This window comes from Emys orbicularis, chromosome 6, assembly GCF_028017835.1.
Source record: "Emys orbicularis isolate rEmyOrb1 chromosome 6, rEmyOrb1.hap1, whole genome shotgun sequence".
Taxonomy (NCBI): Eukaryota; Metazoa; Chordata; order Testudines; family Emydidae; genus Emys; species Emys orbicularis.
Window position 1 is genome coordinate 30,066,968 of NC_088688.1, and position 13,712 is coordinate 30,080,679.

The 13,712-nt window shown below is 46.1% G+C and overlaps 1 protein-coding gene across 1 annotated transcript in view; it reads right to left on the reverse strand.

Moving 5' to 3' along the window:
• The window catches only part of PAIP1 (poly(A) binding protein interacting protein 1), a 39,929-nt gene extending 29,512 nt beyond the window's left edge, over positions 1 to 10,417 (reverse strand). The window contains exons 1-2 of the mRNA XM_065406149.1: positions 10,189 to 10,417; positions 8,324 to 8,493 (exon numbers count right to left, since the gene is read on the reverse strand). Of these exons, the coding sequence (XP_065262221.1) occupies positions 8,324 to 8,493; positions 10,189 to 10,417 (399 nt within the window). The remainder of the gene's footprint in view (positions 1 to 8,323; positions 8,494 to 10,188) is intronic.
• Positions 10,418 to 13,712: the final 3,295 nt, after the last annotated feature.

Below are 13,712 nucleotides of genomic sequence, written 5' to 3' on the forward strand. Positions count from 1 at the left end.
CATAAGACGACAAATCCCTTCTACAATGAGTTAACAAAAAATTATTGAAACACAATTAGAACAGAAGTACTTGTGGCACCTTAGAGACTAACAAATTTATTAGAGCATAAGCTTTCATGGGCTACAGCCCAAAACCTGAAACACAATTGTCAACTTTAAATAATATCTAAGAAACACTAAACTTGACAATGATTTTACATCCATATTTTTATTATATGCAATGCTTAATTAACAAATCCTCACACAGCTTGCTAGATATTGTATTTCTACATTAAGAAGCATCGCAGTCTTTATAATAATCCAGTAAACTATCATGTGAATATGTGAAAAAAATTAAGTATTGTAAAATAAAGTAAAATTATTCTTTCCCATAACTGCTGAGTTACTGCATAGCAACCACAATTCACATTAGGCAGGTACAGAAGAACAGGTGCAGGTTCAAACAGCATCCTTGAAATCTGCTTCTACCGCCAGAGGGGAGTGCAGAGACAGCAACAAGTAAAAGAAACAGCTGACAATCAGAAGCAACAGCTATTGGGATGTACTGGAAACCTTCATTTGGCAGAAAGATGAAGCACTTGGAGATGGGAGGAAGATAACAATTCATCTTGGAGAAGTAGGAGGATAAAACTGAATTCATTTTTTGAGGGTAGCCTCAAGCTTCAGTTAGCTTAGACGTGTCCCTGCATTAACACACCCTCTGTAGTTTAAAGGATAACTTCTGTACCACATCCATCATATACAGTTCTAGTGTACTATAGTTTTGAGGGAATTCTGTCTGAGGACACTGTGTACCAAATGGGAGGGGAAAATGCATTATACATATTACTACTACCAATATAGGACCAGCTTGGTGGCACCTGATACACAAAGGACCAATTTAAATCTAGCCCTCAGGCCACTAATAATACAAATAATAAAAAATAATACCTAGCTCTTATATAGCACTTTTCATTGGATCTCAAAGCACTTTACAAAGGAGGTGAGTATCACTGTCTTCACTAGTATCTCAACTAAAAGAAGGTCTCTGCTAGTCAGGAACTCCAGAGTGATCCTAGTTATTTCTAAGTGGCAATCAGCTAATAAAAGACAATGCTCACAAATTCATATAGGGTCTGATCCAAAGCCACTAAAATCAGTTGGAAGATTCCCATTAATTTTAAAGAGCTCTGTATTAGGCCCATAGTACGCAATCCTCCAGCTAAAGTCAATAGCAGCAGGGCAAGACTGGAACCCGAACAATCCATAACAAAAGTCTACTTTTCCCCAAACATAGCCATTGTATGAAATTTAAAGATGTAATGATATGGAAAGATTGAAGAGGTAGTAACAAATGTTTGTTTTAGAGAGAGAGAGAGAGAGAGAGATTTAAAGGCTGTGTGTCAAATCCTTGGCTGCAAGTCTGTCCCACCCCTAGTAAATGATATAGTAAGATAGTGAGCACTGTCCCAACATACCCCAGCTTGAAATGTTGGGCCAGATTTGTAGGTAATTGTTTTAATGACCTATAATTTATCATTTTAAAAAAAGTTTTCTTTAGCTTTTCTAGGAACATACTCCTCTGCCTTTAGATTATATACTGACCAGCTGAATTTTATAGGACTTTACAATGCAAGCTCATTGCAATCTTAAGCAGAGAGAGGTTGGTGCCTCTCCATAATCATCTGTAGAAACAATGTGTAGCTTTATACTTCAGTAAATCTTATGAAACACCTATTGAACTCAATCCCCTTTGCCAATGAATTGTGGTAGGCAAGAAAAGGAGTCTACCTGACTCTGAAAGTTACTGAGGTGAAAACACTCTAGCCTTCCGCTGGAGTTACAGTAATGTTATTGTTGCATGTTCTACTCCTGGGGTATTCTGAGCCACTGCGCGTACACAGAATTCATGTCCACTGCATATTTCTTTGCTTCCCTGCAGAAAAATGACTTTCTGATGGGGAAGTAAAGGGAAGATGCAAGAGCGGGGTCTCATGCCCCTCCCCAGCAATGTGGGTACCTGATTTTGGGTTCCCGGAGCAGGCAGTGGAGAGGTAAATCACCACTGGGAGCGGGGGGGAGGGGAGGATCTGGGGACGCCCTGGCCGGTGGTACCTACCCTGTGTGGGTAGGGCTGGGCTGAGGAAGGACAGGACTTGCTCTTCCCCTGCAAAAATCACTTCAGTGGTCTCTGAATTACAGCAGCTATTTAACAGTGCACAGCAACACTATGCTGCAGATAAGACTATGAAGCTAATACTGTAAATAAAAGCACTGGGAGACTTTTAGGCACAAAGTAATTACGCAATTTGAATCTGATCTGAATAACAGAGTTCAACTGCTTACTTCTGCAAAAAAATGCTAAGGGGATCTTTAATGAACTGAACTCAACAATCCTTTGGTTGTAAGTGTCAAAGTGCTTTTGCGACCAGGGGCTGCTAACAGGGAGTTTCGCAAGGGAGTTCTCCAGGTGAAGGAGGAGCAATACAGCACCCTTTTGGGGTAAGTGACTGTCTGTAGTGTGTGTTTGGGGGTTACTTGCTGTGTGCTGAGCTTGTGTTTGTCAGTCTGTTTGTTTGGTTGGTTGTTTGAAGGACCGTGTGCTGTGGCTGGCAGTTGGAAGCTGTGAGCTTCAAAGGAAGGTTTGAAAGCTAGAAGCCTCTGGTAATTGGCTGAGCCTTAATCAGTGGGCGGGGCATTCATACAGGCCAGGGCTTTATAAAGCAGCGCACAAGCGACCAGGGAGCTTTTGCGACCAGGGGCTGCTAACAGGGAGTTTCGCAAGGGAGTTGGGAAGGGGCGAGGGTCCCTTGCCGGTTCTATCTGTTTTCCCTTTATTCCCCTTAAAACCTAAAACTTCTTGCTTAAACAACCCTTTCAGCGCTGCAGACGGGAGTTTGACAGAGGGAGGCTTACGATGGTTAGGAAGACCCGCAACACCTGTGCCAGCACTGCTTCTGTCTCCTCCACCTGCGCCTGTAGCCAGACAGAGCGCCTGAGCATGGATGCTTCTACCCAGATCCTGGTGTGGTTTTGCAGAGACTGTAACTTGCAATTTCCACTTACTGATATCCAGGCTGGGGGGGACCATCCAATGTGAAAGGTGCCTGCTGGTGGAATCTCTCAGGCAGCAGGTGGGAGAGCTACAGGAGGAGGTGGCTAGGTTGAGAAGCATCCGAATCCACGAGCAATTCCTGGACAGTGTCCATGTGGAGACAGCTGAGGTAGCTGTCCCAGTACACAGGACTGCTGATACACCACTGGTGGAGGAGGAGATGGCTCAGGGTGGACACTGGCAGCTGGTTACTTCTGGCAGCAGGCAGTGCTCCACCCCTGCTCCGAACCCTCCCGCTGTGGTAATAGGTAACCGTTATGCTCTTCTTGATACAGGAAAGAAGGCATCACCCCCTACAGTAAAGGAGGAGAAGCCTCGTACCCCTAAGGTCTGCTGCCACCACTGCGAATAGGAAATGTAGGGTAGTGGTGGTCGGAGACTCTCTGCTGAGGGGGACGGAGGCGCCCATCTGTCGCCCTGACATTTCATCTCGGGAGGTATGCTGCCTGCCGGGAGCCCGTATCCGAGACGTTACGGAGGCATTGTCGAGGATTATCCAGCCCTCTGACTACTACCCCATGCTACTCATCCATGTGGGCACAAATGATACTGCGCGGTGTGACACTGAGCGGATCAAGAGTGACTACAGGGCTCTGGGAGTACGGGTGAAGGAGTTTGGAGCGCAGGTGGTATTCTCTTCGATTCTTCCTGTCAAAGGTAGGGGCCCGGGCAGAGGCAGATGCATCATGGAGGTGAATGCCTGGCTGCGAAGATGGTGTCGCCAGGAGGGCTTTGGCTTCCTAGACCACGGGATGCTATTTGAGGAAGGACTGCTAGGCAGAGATGGCGTTCATCTTTCGAGGAGGGGAAAGACTCTATTTGGACACAGACTGGCTAACCTAGTGAGGAGGGCTTTAAACTAGGTTCGACGGGGACAGGTGAGCAAAGCCCGCAGGTAAGTGGGGAACATGGAGACCTGGGAGATGGGTCGGAAACGAGAGGGAGTGTGGGCTATATTGGCAGAGAGAAAGGAGGGTCAGAACAAAACTGGGAGGAAAGATCAAACCAGTATCTTAGATGCCTATATACAAATGCGAGAAGTATGGGTAATAAGCAGGAAGAACTGGAAGTGCTAATAAATAAATACAACTATGACATTGTTGGCATCACTGAAACTTGGTGGGATAATACACATGATTGGAATGTTGGTGTGGATGGATACAGCTTGCTCAGGAAGGATAGACAGGGGAAAAAGGGAGGAGGTGTTGCCTTATATATTAAAAATGTACACACTTGGCCTGAGGTAGAGATGGACATAGAAGATGGAAGTGTTGAGAGTCTCTGGGTTAGGCTAAAAGGGGTAAAAAACAAGGGTGATGTCATGCTAGGAGTCTACTACAGGCCACCTAACCAGGTGGAAGAGGTGGATGAGGCTTTTTTTAAACAACTAACAAAATCATCCAAAGCCCAAGATTTGGTGGTGATGGGGGACTTCAACTATCCGGATATATGTTGGGAAAATAACACAGCGGGGCACAGACTACCCAACAAATTCTTGGACTGCATTGCAGACAACTTTTTATTTCAGAAGGTTGAAAAAGCTACTAGGGGGGAAGCTGTTCTAGACTTGATTTTAACAAATAGGGAGGAACTCGTTGAGAATTTGAAAGTAGAAGGCAGCTTGGGTGAAAGTGATCATGAAATCATAGAGTTTGCAATTCTAAGGAAGGGTAGAAGGGAGAACAGCAAAATAGAGACAATGGATTTCAGGAAGGCGGATTTTGGTAAGCTCAGAGAGCGGATAGGTAAGGTCCCATGGGAATCAAGACTGAGGGGAAAAACAACTGAGGAGAGTTGGCAGTTTTTCAAAGGGACACTATTAAGGGCCCAAAAGCAAGCTATTCCGCTGGTTAGGAAAGGTAGAAAATGTGGCAAAAGACCACCTTGGCTTAACCACGAGATCTTGCATGATCTAAAAAATAAAAAGGAGTCATATAAAAAATGGAAACTAGGACAGATTACAAAGGATGAATATAGGCAAACAACACAGGAATGCAGGGGCAAGATTAGAAAGGCAAAGGCACAAAATGAGCTCAAACTAGCTACGGGAATAAAGGGGAACAAGAAGACTTTTTATCAATACATTAGAAGCAAGAGGAAGACCAAAGACAGGGTAGGCCCACTGCTTAGTGAAGAGGGAGAAACAGTAACAGGAAACTTGGAAATGGCAGAGATGCTTAATGACTTCTTTGTTTCGGTCTTCACCGAGAAGTCTGAAGGAATGCCTAACATAGTGAATGCTAATGGGAAGGGGGTAGGTTTAGCAGATAAAATAAAAAAAGAACAAGTTAAAAATCACTTAGAAAAGTTAGATGCCTGCAAGTCACCAGGGCCTGATGAAATGCATCCTAGAATACTCAAGGAGCTAATAGAGGAGGTATCTGAGCCTCTAGCTATTATCTTTGGAAAATCATGGGAGACAGGAGAGATTCCAGAAGACTGGAAAAGGGCAAATATAGTGCCCATCTATAAAAAGGGAAATAAAAACAACCCAGGAAACTACAGACCAGTTAGTTTAACTTCTGTGCCAGGGAAGATAATGGAGCAAGTAATTAAGGAAATCAGCTGCAAACACTTGGAAGGTGGTAAGGTGATAGGGAACAGCCAGCATGGATTTGTAAAGAACAAATCATGTCAAACCAATCTGATAGCTTTCTTCGATAGGATAACGAGTCTTGTGGATAAGGGAGAAGCTGTGGATGTGGTATACCTAGACTTTAGTAAGGCATTTGATACGGTCTCGCATGATATTCTTATCGACAAACTAGGCAAATACAATTTAGATGGGGCTACTATAAGGTGGGTGCATAACTGGCTGGATAACCGTACTCAGAGAGAGTTGTTATTAATGGTTCCCAATCCTGCTGGAAAGGCATAACGAGTGGGGTTCCGCAGGGGTTTGTTTTGGGACCGGCTCTGTTCAATATCTTCATTAACGACTTAGATATTGGCATAGAAAGTACGCTTATTAAGTTTGCGGATGATACCAAACTGGGAGGGATTGCAACTGCTTTGGAGGACAGGGTCATAATTCGAAATGATCTGGACAAATTGGAGAAATGGTCTGAGTTAAACAGGATGAAGTTTAACAAAGACAAATGCAAAGTGCTCCACTTAGGAAGAAAAAATCAGTTTCACACATACAGAATGGGAAGAGACTGTCTAGGAAGGAGTACGGCAGAAAGGGATCTAGGGGTTATAGTGGACCACAAGCTAAATATGAGTCAACAGTGTGATGCTGTTGCAAAAAAAGCAAACATGATTCTGGGATGTATTAACAGGTGTGTTGTGAGCAAGACACGAGAAGTCATTCTTCCGCTCTACTCTGCTCTGGTTAGGCCTCAGCTGGAGTATTGTGTCCAGTTCTGGGCACCGCATTTCAAGAAAGATGTGGAGAAATTGGAAAGGGTCCAGAGAAGAGCAACAAGAATGATTAAAGGTCTTGAGAACATGACCTATGAAGGAAGGCTGAAAGAATTGGGTTTGTTTAGTTTGGAAAAGAGAAGACTGAGAGGGGACATGATAGCAGTTTTCAGGTATCTAAAAGGGTGTCATAAGGAGGAGGGAGAAAACTTGTTCACCTTAGCCTCTGAGGATAGAACAAGAAGCAATGGGCTTAAACTGCAGCAAGGGAGGTCTAGGTTGGACATTAGGAAAAAGTTCCTAACTGTCAGGGTGGTTAAACACTGGAATAAATTGCCTAGGGAGGTTGTGGAATCTCCATCTCTGGAGATATTTAAGAGTAGGTTAGATAAATGTCTATCAGGGATGGTCTAGACAGTATTTGGTCCTGCCATGCGGGCAGGGGACTGGACTCGATGACCTCTCGAGGTCCCTTCCAGTCCTAGAATCTATGAATCTATGATCAAATAATCATGAAAAGTCTTAAAATTAATTCTCATTTATGAGAAATACTCACATATATTAAACAGAATATACAGTTTTCTATCCTACACCAATTATGCAGTCTGCTTTAAAGTACTGCATCTTTTGATTTACGTATTTCAAATTAATATATCTTTAGAAAGCAATGTATTCTTCTGTCCTGGTCCTTAAGTCACGCAAAATGTGTACCAGCATTTTAAACAGGAGCATCAAGTCAAAAAAACATTAACATTAATCAATATGTAGGACATGACAAATTGGAGCAAAGAAGGCAACGTTTATGTGCCTGCACCATGCTCCGGAGGGACCACTTCTTTCAGGGAAAGTTTAGCTCAATCTCCACCCCTACTCCTTTGTCTTCAGAAACTGACAAATGGTACCATTTGCTACCCCTTGTATTCAGCTTACTGGTTATTAGGCGATGGAATGGCTGACAGCAATAGTTGGTCCAAATACAAGCTTCGGATTTAGAGGTGACTGACTCTATATCCATTACCAATCGGTTCTCTTTCCCCATGTTTTAATATAGCTGGTGTTAAAATTGGCAATATAATTAGAAATTGGAAGCTACCAGTCACAGATGTCACACAAATCTAGTTTCATCCATGTACAAAAAGTGTTTACACTGGTAGCCAGTTCAACACCCGAGGTCCCTTCCAACCCTGATGTGTCTATGAACACATCAGCATTTATATGTCACAAGTGATGCTAAAAATATGCACGTCAAAGGATCATATTTAAAATCCAGCTTTTATTTCTCCACCTATGTTTCTCAAAACATAGTTTTTCAGTATAATATAAAAGTAGTTGTCCCACCATTTATAAAACAACAGCATTAAAGTTTGAGGGTTGGTTGTTCAAACAATACAATTGGAATGCTAAATGATCTGAGTGATTATCATGGAATAAATAGAAAGGAAGAGTCCAGGAATTCTCACCTGCCTCCCCAGGACTGGAATTATTACAGAGGGAACACTCAAGACAATAGCGTAGATGGTCAGAGAGGTCCACCTTGCATTATACTTATAAGCTGGTCATGAAGAAGCATTGCAGTCTCAGGAAGAGACTGCCTGCTGGGATATTGGTCAAATCAATGTGTGGTGTAATCAGGAAGGAATGCAGTTATCTGGGACAGAAAATCAGCACACAACAAAGACTTTGATGTATTCTGTGATATTCATTCAGATCACTTAACATTCCAATTTATTGCTGCAGGAAGTGGGCCTCTGGCATGGCTGAAGTTGGTGGGGGTAATCTAGTGCTTTCAAACCTCTGACATCTCACACCAAAAAATTATGAGAAACAAATTGACAATTTGAACCCAGTTAGATACCAAACACTTACTGTAAAACTAGGATTATATCCCGACGGATAAAACTCAGGTGCATTCGCTGACAATTTTGATGTTGCCACTGGTGCCACAACCAACTGAGGTTTAGCCATTGCTGATCCACAATCGTGAGCTGCAATTTTATCTTGTGATACAGGGGGCACTTTTGTCTGCGGCATATGTTCTGTAAAGATTTTAAAAGCCATCATGTTACATTAACACCTCAATCCTAGAATTTATCAAATTTCTGCAATTTCACACAAGTAAACAACCATATAATGGAATTCGTATTCTTGGGGGATGGAAGAGAAAGCAAAATGACTTCAGGAGTTGCACATAAAGCAACCTGCAGAGAACTTTTTAAAATTAGTATTGTGGTCTTTAAGGTGTAAAAAGGCCTAAAAGGTTTTTAGTTTTAAGAGATTTTTTTACCTGGTATTTCTAAGAAATGTCAAGTCTGGTCTTCACTGGTTTTGCTAGAAAACTTGTAAGGATCTCAGATTTTTGTGATTTCTTGTACCTTAACTAAAACAGGAGAAGGCTCTGAATCTTTAGCAAACATTATTTTCTCCCAAATATTTTAACAAGACACTTCTATACAATCTGACTAAAAATCTCTTCTCCTTTCAATTGCTCAATTTTCAGTTTCTTATGATGTCATAATTTAGGCTTTGATAAAAACACTTATGCTCCTGCTAAGTTTACTACCATAAGTAAGCTCATTTACTACAATAGGCCTACTCATGGTAGTAAAGCATATACATAAGTGTTTGCAGGATCCGAGCCTTAAATAGTTCTCTAATCAGCACAAAAATTTCCAGAGTAGACAGGATCTGAATTTCTAACCGTAAAAAACAAAACAAAACAACACACACGACTTTGTTTTTAACAAAACACATTTCAGGCCTTTTTTCTACATCGGAAAGAAGCAAAAGCTTATTTTTTCTCCCCTTTTTTGCAGGTCCCATTTAAGACAATTATACAAAAAATCTGAAACTACAAAAATCATCATTTCTAAATCACAGATGTCTGAAGAAACATTTGGCTAATCTTGTGGATTTCTCAACTTTTTTTAAAATAAGTCTAAGACTGTCATTTATTGACAAGTACTATGAAAATTGCTGAATTTATATTTTAACAAACCATGCACCCTGTTGTAAGTCATTGCCTGAGAAACGGATCAAGCTATATTTATTGTTTTTAAAAGTTATCTGCATTTTCACATGTATTTTTATACCTTTGTTATCTTTAGCTAGCTGAACTGTGGAAGTAAAAATTTAGATACCCAGCATTGTTTCTTTGTTATCTGCTTCAGTAAACTATTTTTACAGGGGAAAAAATTGCTGGAGAAGAGAGCTGAGGAGGGAACCATTTATGAAAGGTTGAGATACAAACCTCACAATCTGCTGCCAAATAAAAGAGACGTGTGGATGGATAGAAAACACAGAAGAGGGTGGTCAGGGGAAGCCTATGGCGATATATAATGCAACATCACCTCTAACAACCTGGGTACAGGCGTCAGCGAAGAGGTTATAGCGCCCTGGGGGGAATGGGCAGGTGCCTGCCCTGGCTCTGCTCTGCTTGTTTCAGTTGAGGGTGGGGGGGGACTGTTAGGTCGCTGCTCGGTCAGGGCCCCTGGGCGAGGGGCGCAGGGCGGCTCGCCAGTGGGACAAGACATGGGTCTCGGGGCCTCTGCTATGCTGGCCCTAGAAGAGCAGATCGCGCGGTAGGCAGGCAGGACGGTGTCCCAGCAAGCCGGCAGTAGGCGAAGGAGCGGGCTCCGGTGCCCGGTACGGGAAGGGGTTCCCTGGGGCTCCGGTGCCCGGTAGCTGGGGAGGAAGGGTTTCCCAGGGGCTCCGTTGCCGGTGGCGGGCAGTACCTGCGTTTCCGGTGCCCGGCGGCGCTGTCTTGGGCGGCCGAAGCGGCTCCTGCTGCTGCAGGAAGCCCGACTTGTGCTGCGGTTCGGCGGGCCCCGAGCTATGGAAGCCGCTGCCTCCGAGACGGGCCCCGCTCTCCGCGGCGCCGGATCCGCTCAGCAGGGCGCCGCCCCCTCGACCCCGGCCCTGGCCTCGGCCGGCACCAGGAGCCCGGTCGAAACAATCCGACATGCTCGAGCCGGGTCGCTCAAGCGCTCATGGGAGAGAGGGGAGGGAGCGAGAGGCCGGGCCCGAGGCAGCTCCCGCGGGCCGCTTCCCTCCCTCACGGCAGCTGCTGCAGCCTGAGCCCTTCACTTTCAGTTTCATCCCACACTCGGCGGCGGCTCTCAGCGCCCCCTAGCGGCCGGGAGGCCTCCCATCACCATAGTAACCTGGACCCCGCCGAGGCCCGCTGAGCATCGCTGAGACGGCGGGGGGGTGGGGGGGCAAAGCAAGTCCCGCCCCGGTGTCCTTAGGGTGAGCATCTAACGGGCATTAAATAGAACAGAATTCTCCCACGTCACGCCACGTGGAATGGTTTCGGGCAGGGTTGTGGCGTGGGAGCAGCTTCAGGAAGGGCCATCTCTGTGCCAGCTGAACCCGTTCGTAAGAGCAGGGCTGGATTTAGGGACGTGTCATGCACGTGACTGCCTGTGGGGCAGAGCTCAGGGGGTGCCGGGCTCGGGGTGCTGCTTCTGTTGTTAGTGACAAAAGGGAAAATAGACTGAGGTAAAATGTTTCAGGTATAGATTCATTTTCACTAACCTCCTAGAATGTTCTGGACCTTTGTAAAAACAACGAGGAGTCCTTGCGGAACCTGAGAGACTAACACATTTATTTGGGCATAAGCTTTCGTGGGCTAAAACCTGCTTCATCAGATGCAGGGAGTGGAAAATACAGTAAGCAGGTATAAATATACAGCACATGAAAAGATGGGAGTTGCCTTACCTAGTGTGTGTGTGTGGGGGGGGGTCAGTGCTAACGAGGCCAATTCAGTTAGGGTGGATGTGGCCCATTCCCAACAGTTGACAAGAAGGGGTGAATATCAACAGAGATCTGTGTTCATACCAGGGGTGAAAGTAACTTAAAGGACTTACCGGTACGCTGAGTATGTTGGATTCCTGAGCGGGGGCGTGGCCTCAACCGGAAGAGGCGGGGCCTTTCAAGATTTAAAGGCCCTGGGGCGCCAGCTGTGGCTGGGAGACCCAGGGCCTTTAAATCACCCCGGAGCTCCCAGCTCCAGAGGCGGCTGGGAGCCCCGGGGCTCAGGGGCGAATTAAAGGGCCTAGGGGGCTGGCCACCGCGGCGCTCTGGGCCCTTTAAATCACCGCTGGGGCCCTGCCGCCACTACCCTGGGGCGGCAGGGCTCCGGCGGTGATATAAAGAGCCCGATGCTCCTGCCACTGCGGGGAGCCCCAGGCCCTTTAAATCCCCTCCGTCAGCCGGGCTCCGGCGGTGATTTAAAGGGCCCGGGGCTCCGGCAGCTGCGGGGAGTCCTGGGCTCTTTAAAGCGCCGCTGTAGCCCTGCTGCCACTGGGGTAGCGGTGGCAGGGCTCTGGCGGTGTTTTAAAGGGCCTGGGGCTCCCCGCAGTGGTCAAAGCTCCGGGCCCTTTAAATCCCTGCCCAAGCCCGGCTGTCAGAGCTGCGGCAGTGATTTAAAGGGCTCGGGGCTCCCCGCAGCGGCTGGAGCCCTAGGCCCTTTAAATCACCGCCAGAGAAGCCGGTCTAGTCTGGCACAGTGTACCGGCTCTTGCCGGTACGCCGGACCAGACCGGACCAGACTGGCATACTTTCACCTCTAGTTCATACTCACCCCTTCTTGTCAACTGTTAGGCATGGGCCACATCCACCATGATTGAATTGGCCTTGGTAGCACTACAAAAAGTAATTTCCCCTCTGTTGATATTCACCCCTTCTTGTCAATTGTTGGGAATGGGCCACATCCTCGTTAGCACTGACCCCCCACTTGGTAAGGCAACTCCCATCTTTTCACGTGCTGTATATTTATACCAGCCTACTGTATTTTCCACTCCATGCATCTGATGAAGTGGGCTATAGCCCACAAAAGCTTATGCCCAAATAAATTTGTTAGTCTCTAAGGTGCCACAAGGACTCCTCGTTGTTTTTGCTGATACAGACTAACACGGCTACCCCTCTGAAACCCGGACCTTTATAGAATTTCATGTAACCTTCCAGACTTTCTGAGAACTACATTTTCCTTGATCCTCCTAGATTGTTGTCAGACATGCCCCCGTGAGTATGTAAGGGGCAAGAAGTCACCTGTCAGTCAGTGAGATAGAAGAATGAAGTGATTTGAGAGCCCAGCTGTGATATCGTGAACCTTGTTTTATTGTGTAATTGTACTTGTGTTTTAAGACATGAAGAATGTAAGTAGTGACTAATAAAGGACATATTTAATGAGATGCCAGAGATATCTATTGAATCCCTACCTATGCAGCAATATAAAAGAAATACTGTTACTTCTTTTGCCTTGCTTAACACATAATGTTTGATGATTTTCTAAGACTGCAGAACAGAGACTTTTGCTCTAAGGGTATGTAAACTTATAGCGCCCTGGGGGGAATGGGCAGGTGCCTGCCCTGGCCTATTACTACGGTTCTGCATGTCCACACTACCTTCTTTGGGTTGGTGGTGCACATCCTCACCAGGAGCACTTCCACCAACCTAAGAGGGGCAGTGTGAGGAGCGGAGAGCCAGATCTCTCAGCTCCCGGCCAGAAGCCTGGCTGCCATGCCCCCGTCCTCCTTGGCTCCCTGCTGGGAACGGGGAAAGCCACCTGGAGCTTCTCGCCTCCCAGTTCCCCGCCAGGAGAGGGGTCCAGCCTTCTTGCCCTGGCTTGCAGCCGGGAGTAAGGTCCATTCTCACCCCGGCTCCCACCTGGGAGTGGGGTCCAGCCACTCAACTCTCAGGGGGAGCAGGGGGCAGCTAGGCTCTACTTTCATTGTTACTTACATTGGCTGTTAGCCGAAGTGTCTGCAGAGACACTGCATCGCCCTAACTTCACCAACATAAGCCCTACGCCTCTTGTGGAGGTGAAATTATTATGTTGGTGTAGTAGGGCATTTACATCATCGGGATAAGACTGTAGTATAGACACTAACATAATTCAGTGAACATAAGCTGCCTTACGTAGACCAGGCCTACTACTGTCTGTTTTCCCTTGTAGAAAATAAAAGATGCTCCCAAAGAAGCCTTTAGGAGTTCAGTATAGGAAGTGAAAAGCTCAAGTGCAATCTAGTTTACAGCAAGGGGTAAATTTGATGGGAAAATATCTGAATCAGAACCACCATGGGTGCCAGGTGAATCCCCTCCTTTTGGGGAGGCTAGCCCACCAGCCCCACCCCTTTCACCCGAGGCCCTGCCTGCCAGAGCACCGAGCCTCGCCCCGTAGCCGGAGGAGCCCCAAGCCCCCCCACCCCTGTTAAACCCCCAATGGGTTGGGAGAGAAGCCAGGAAGTAAATTCAC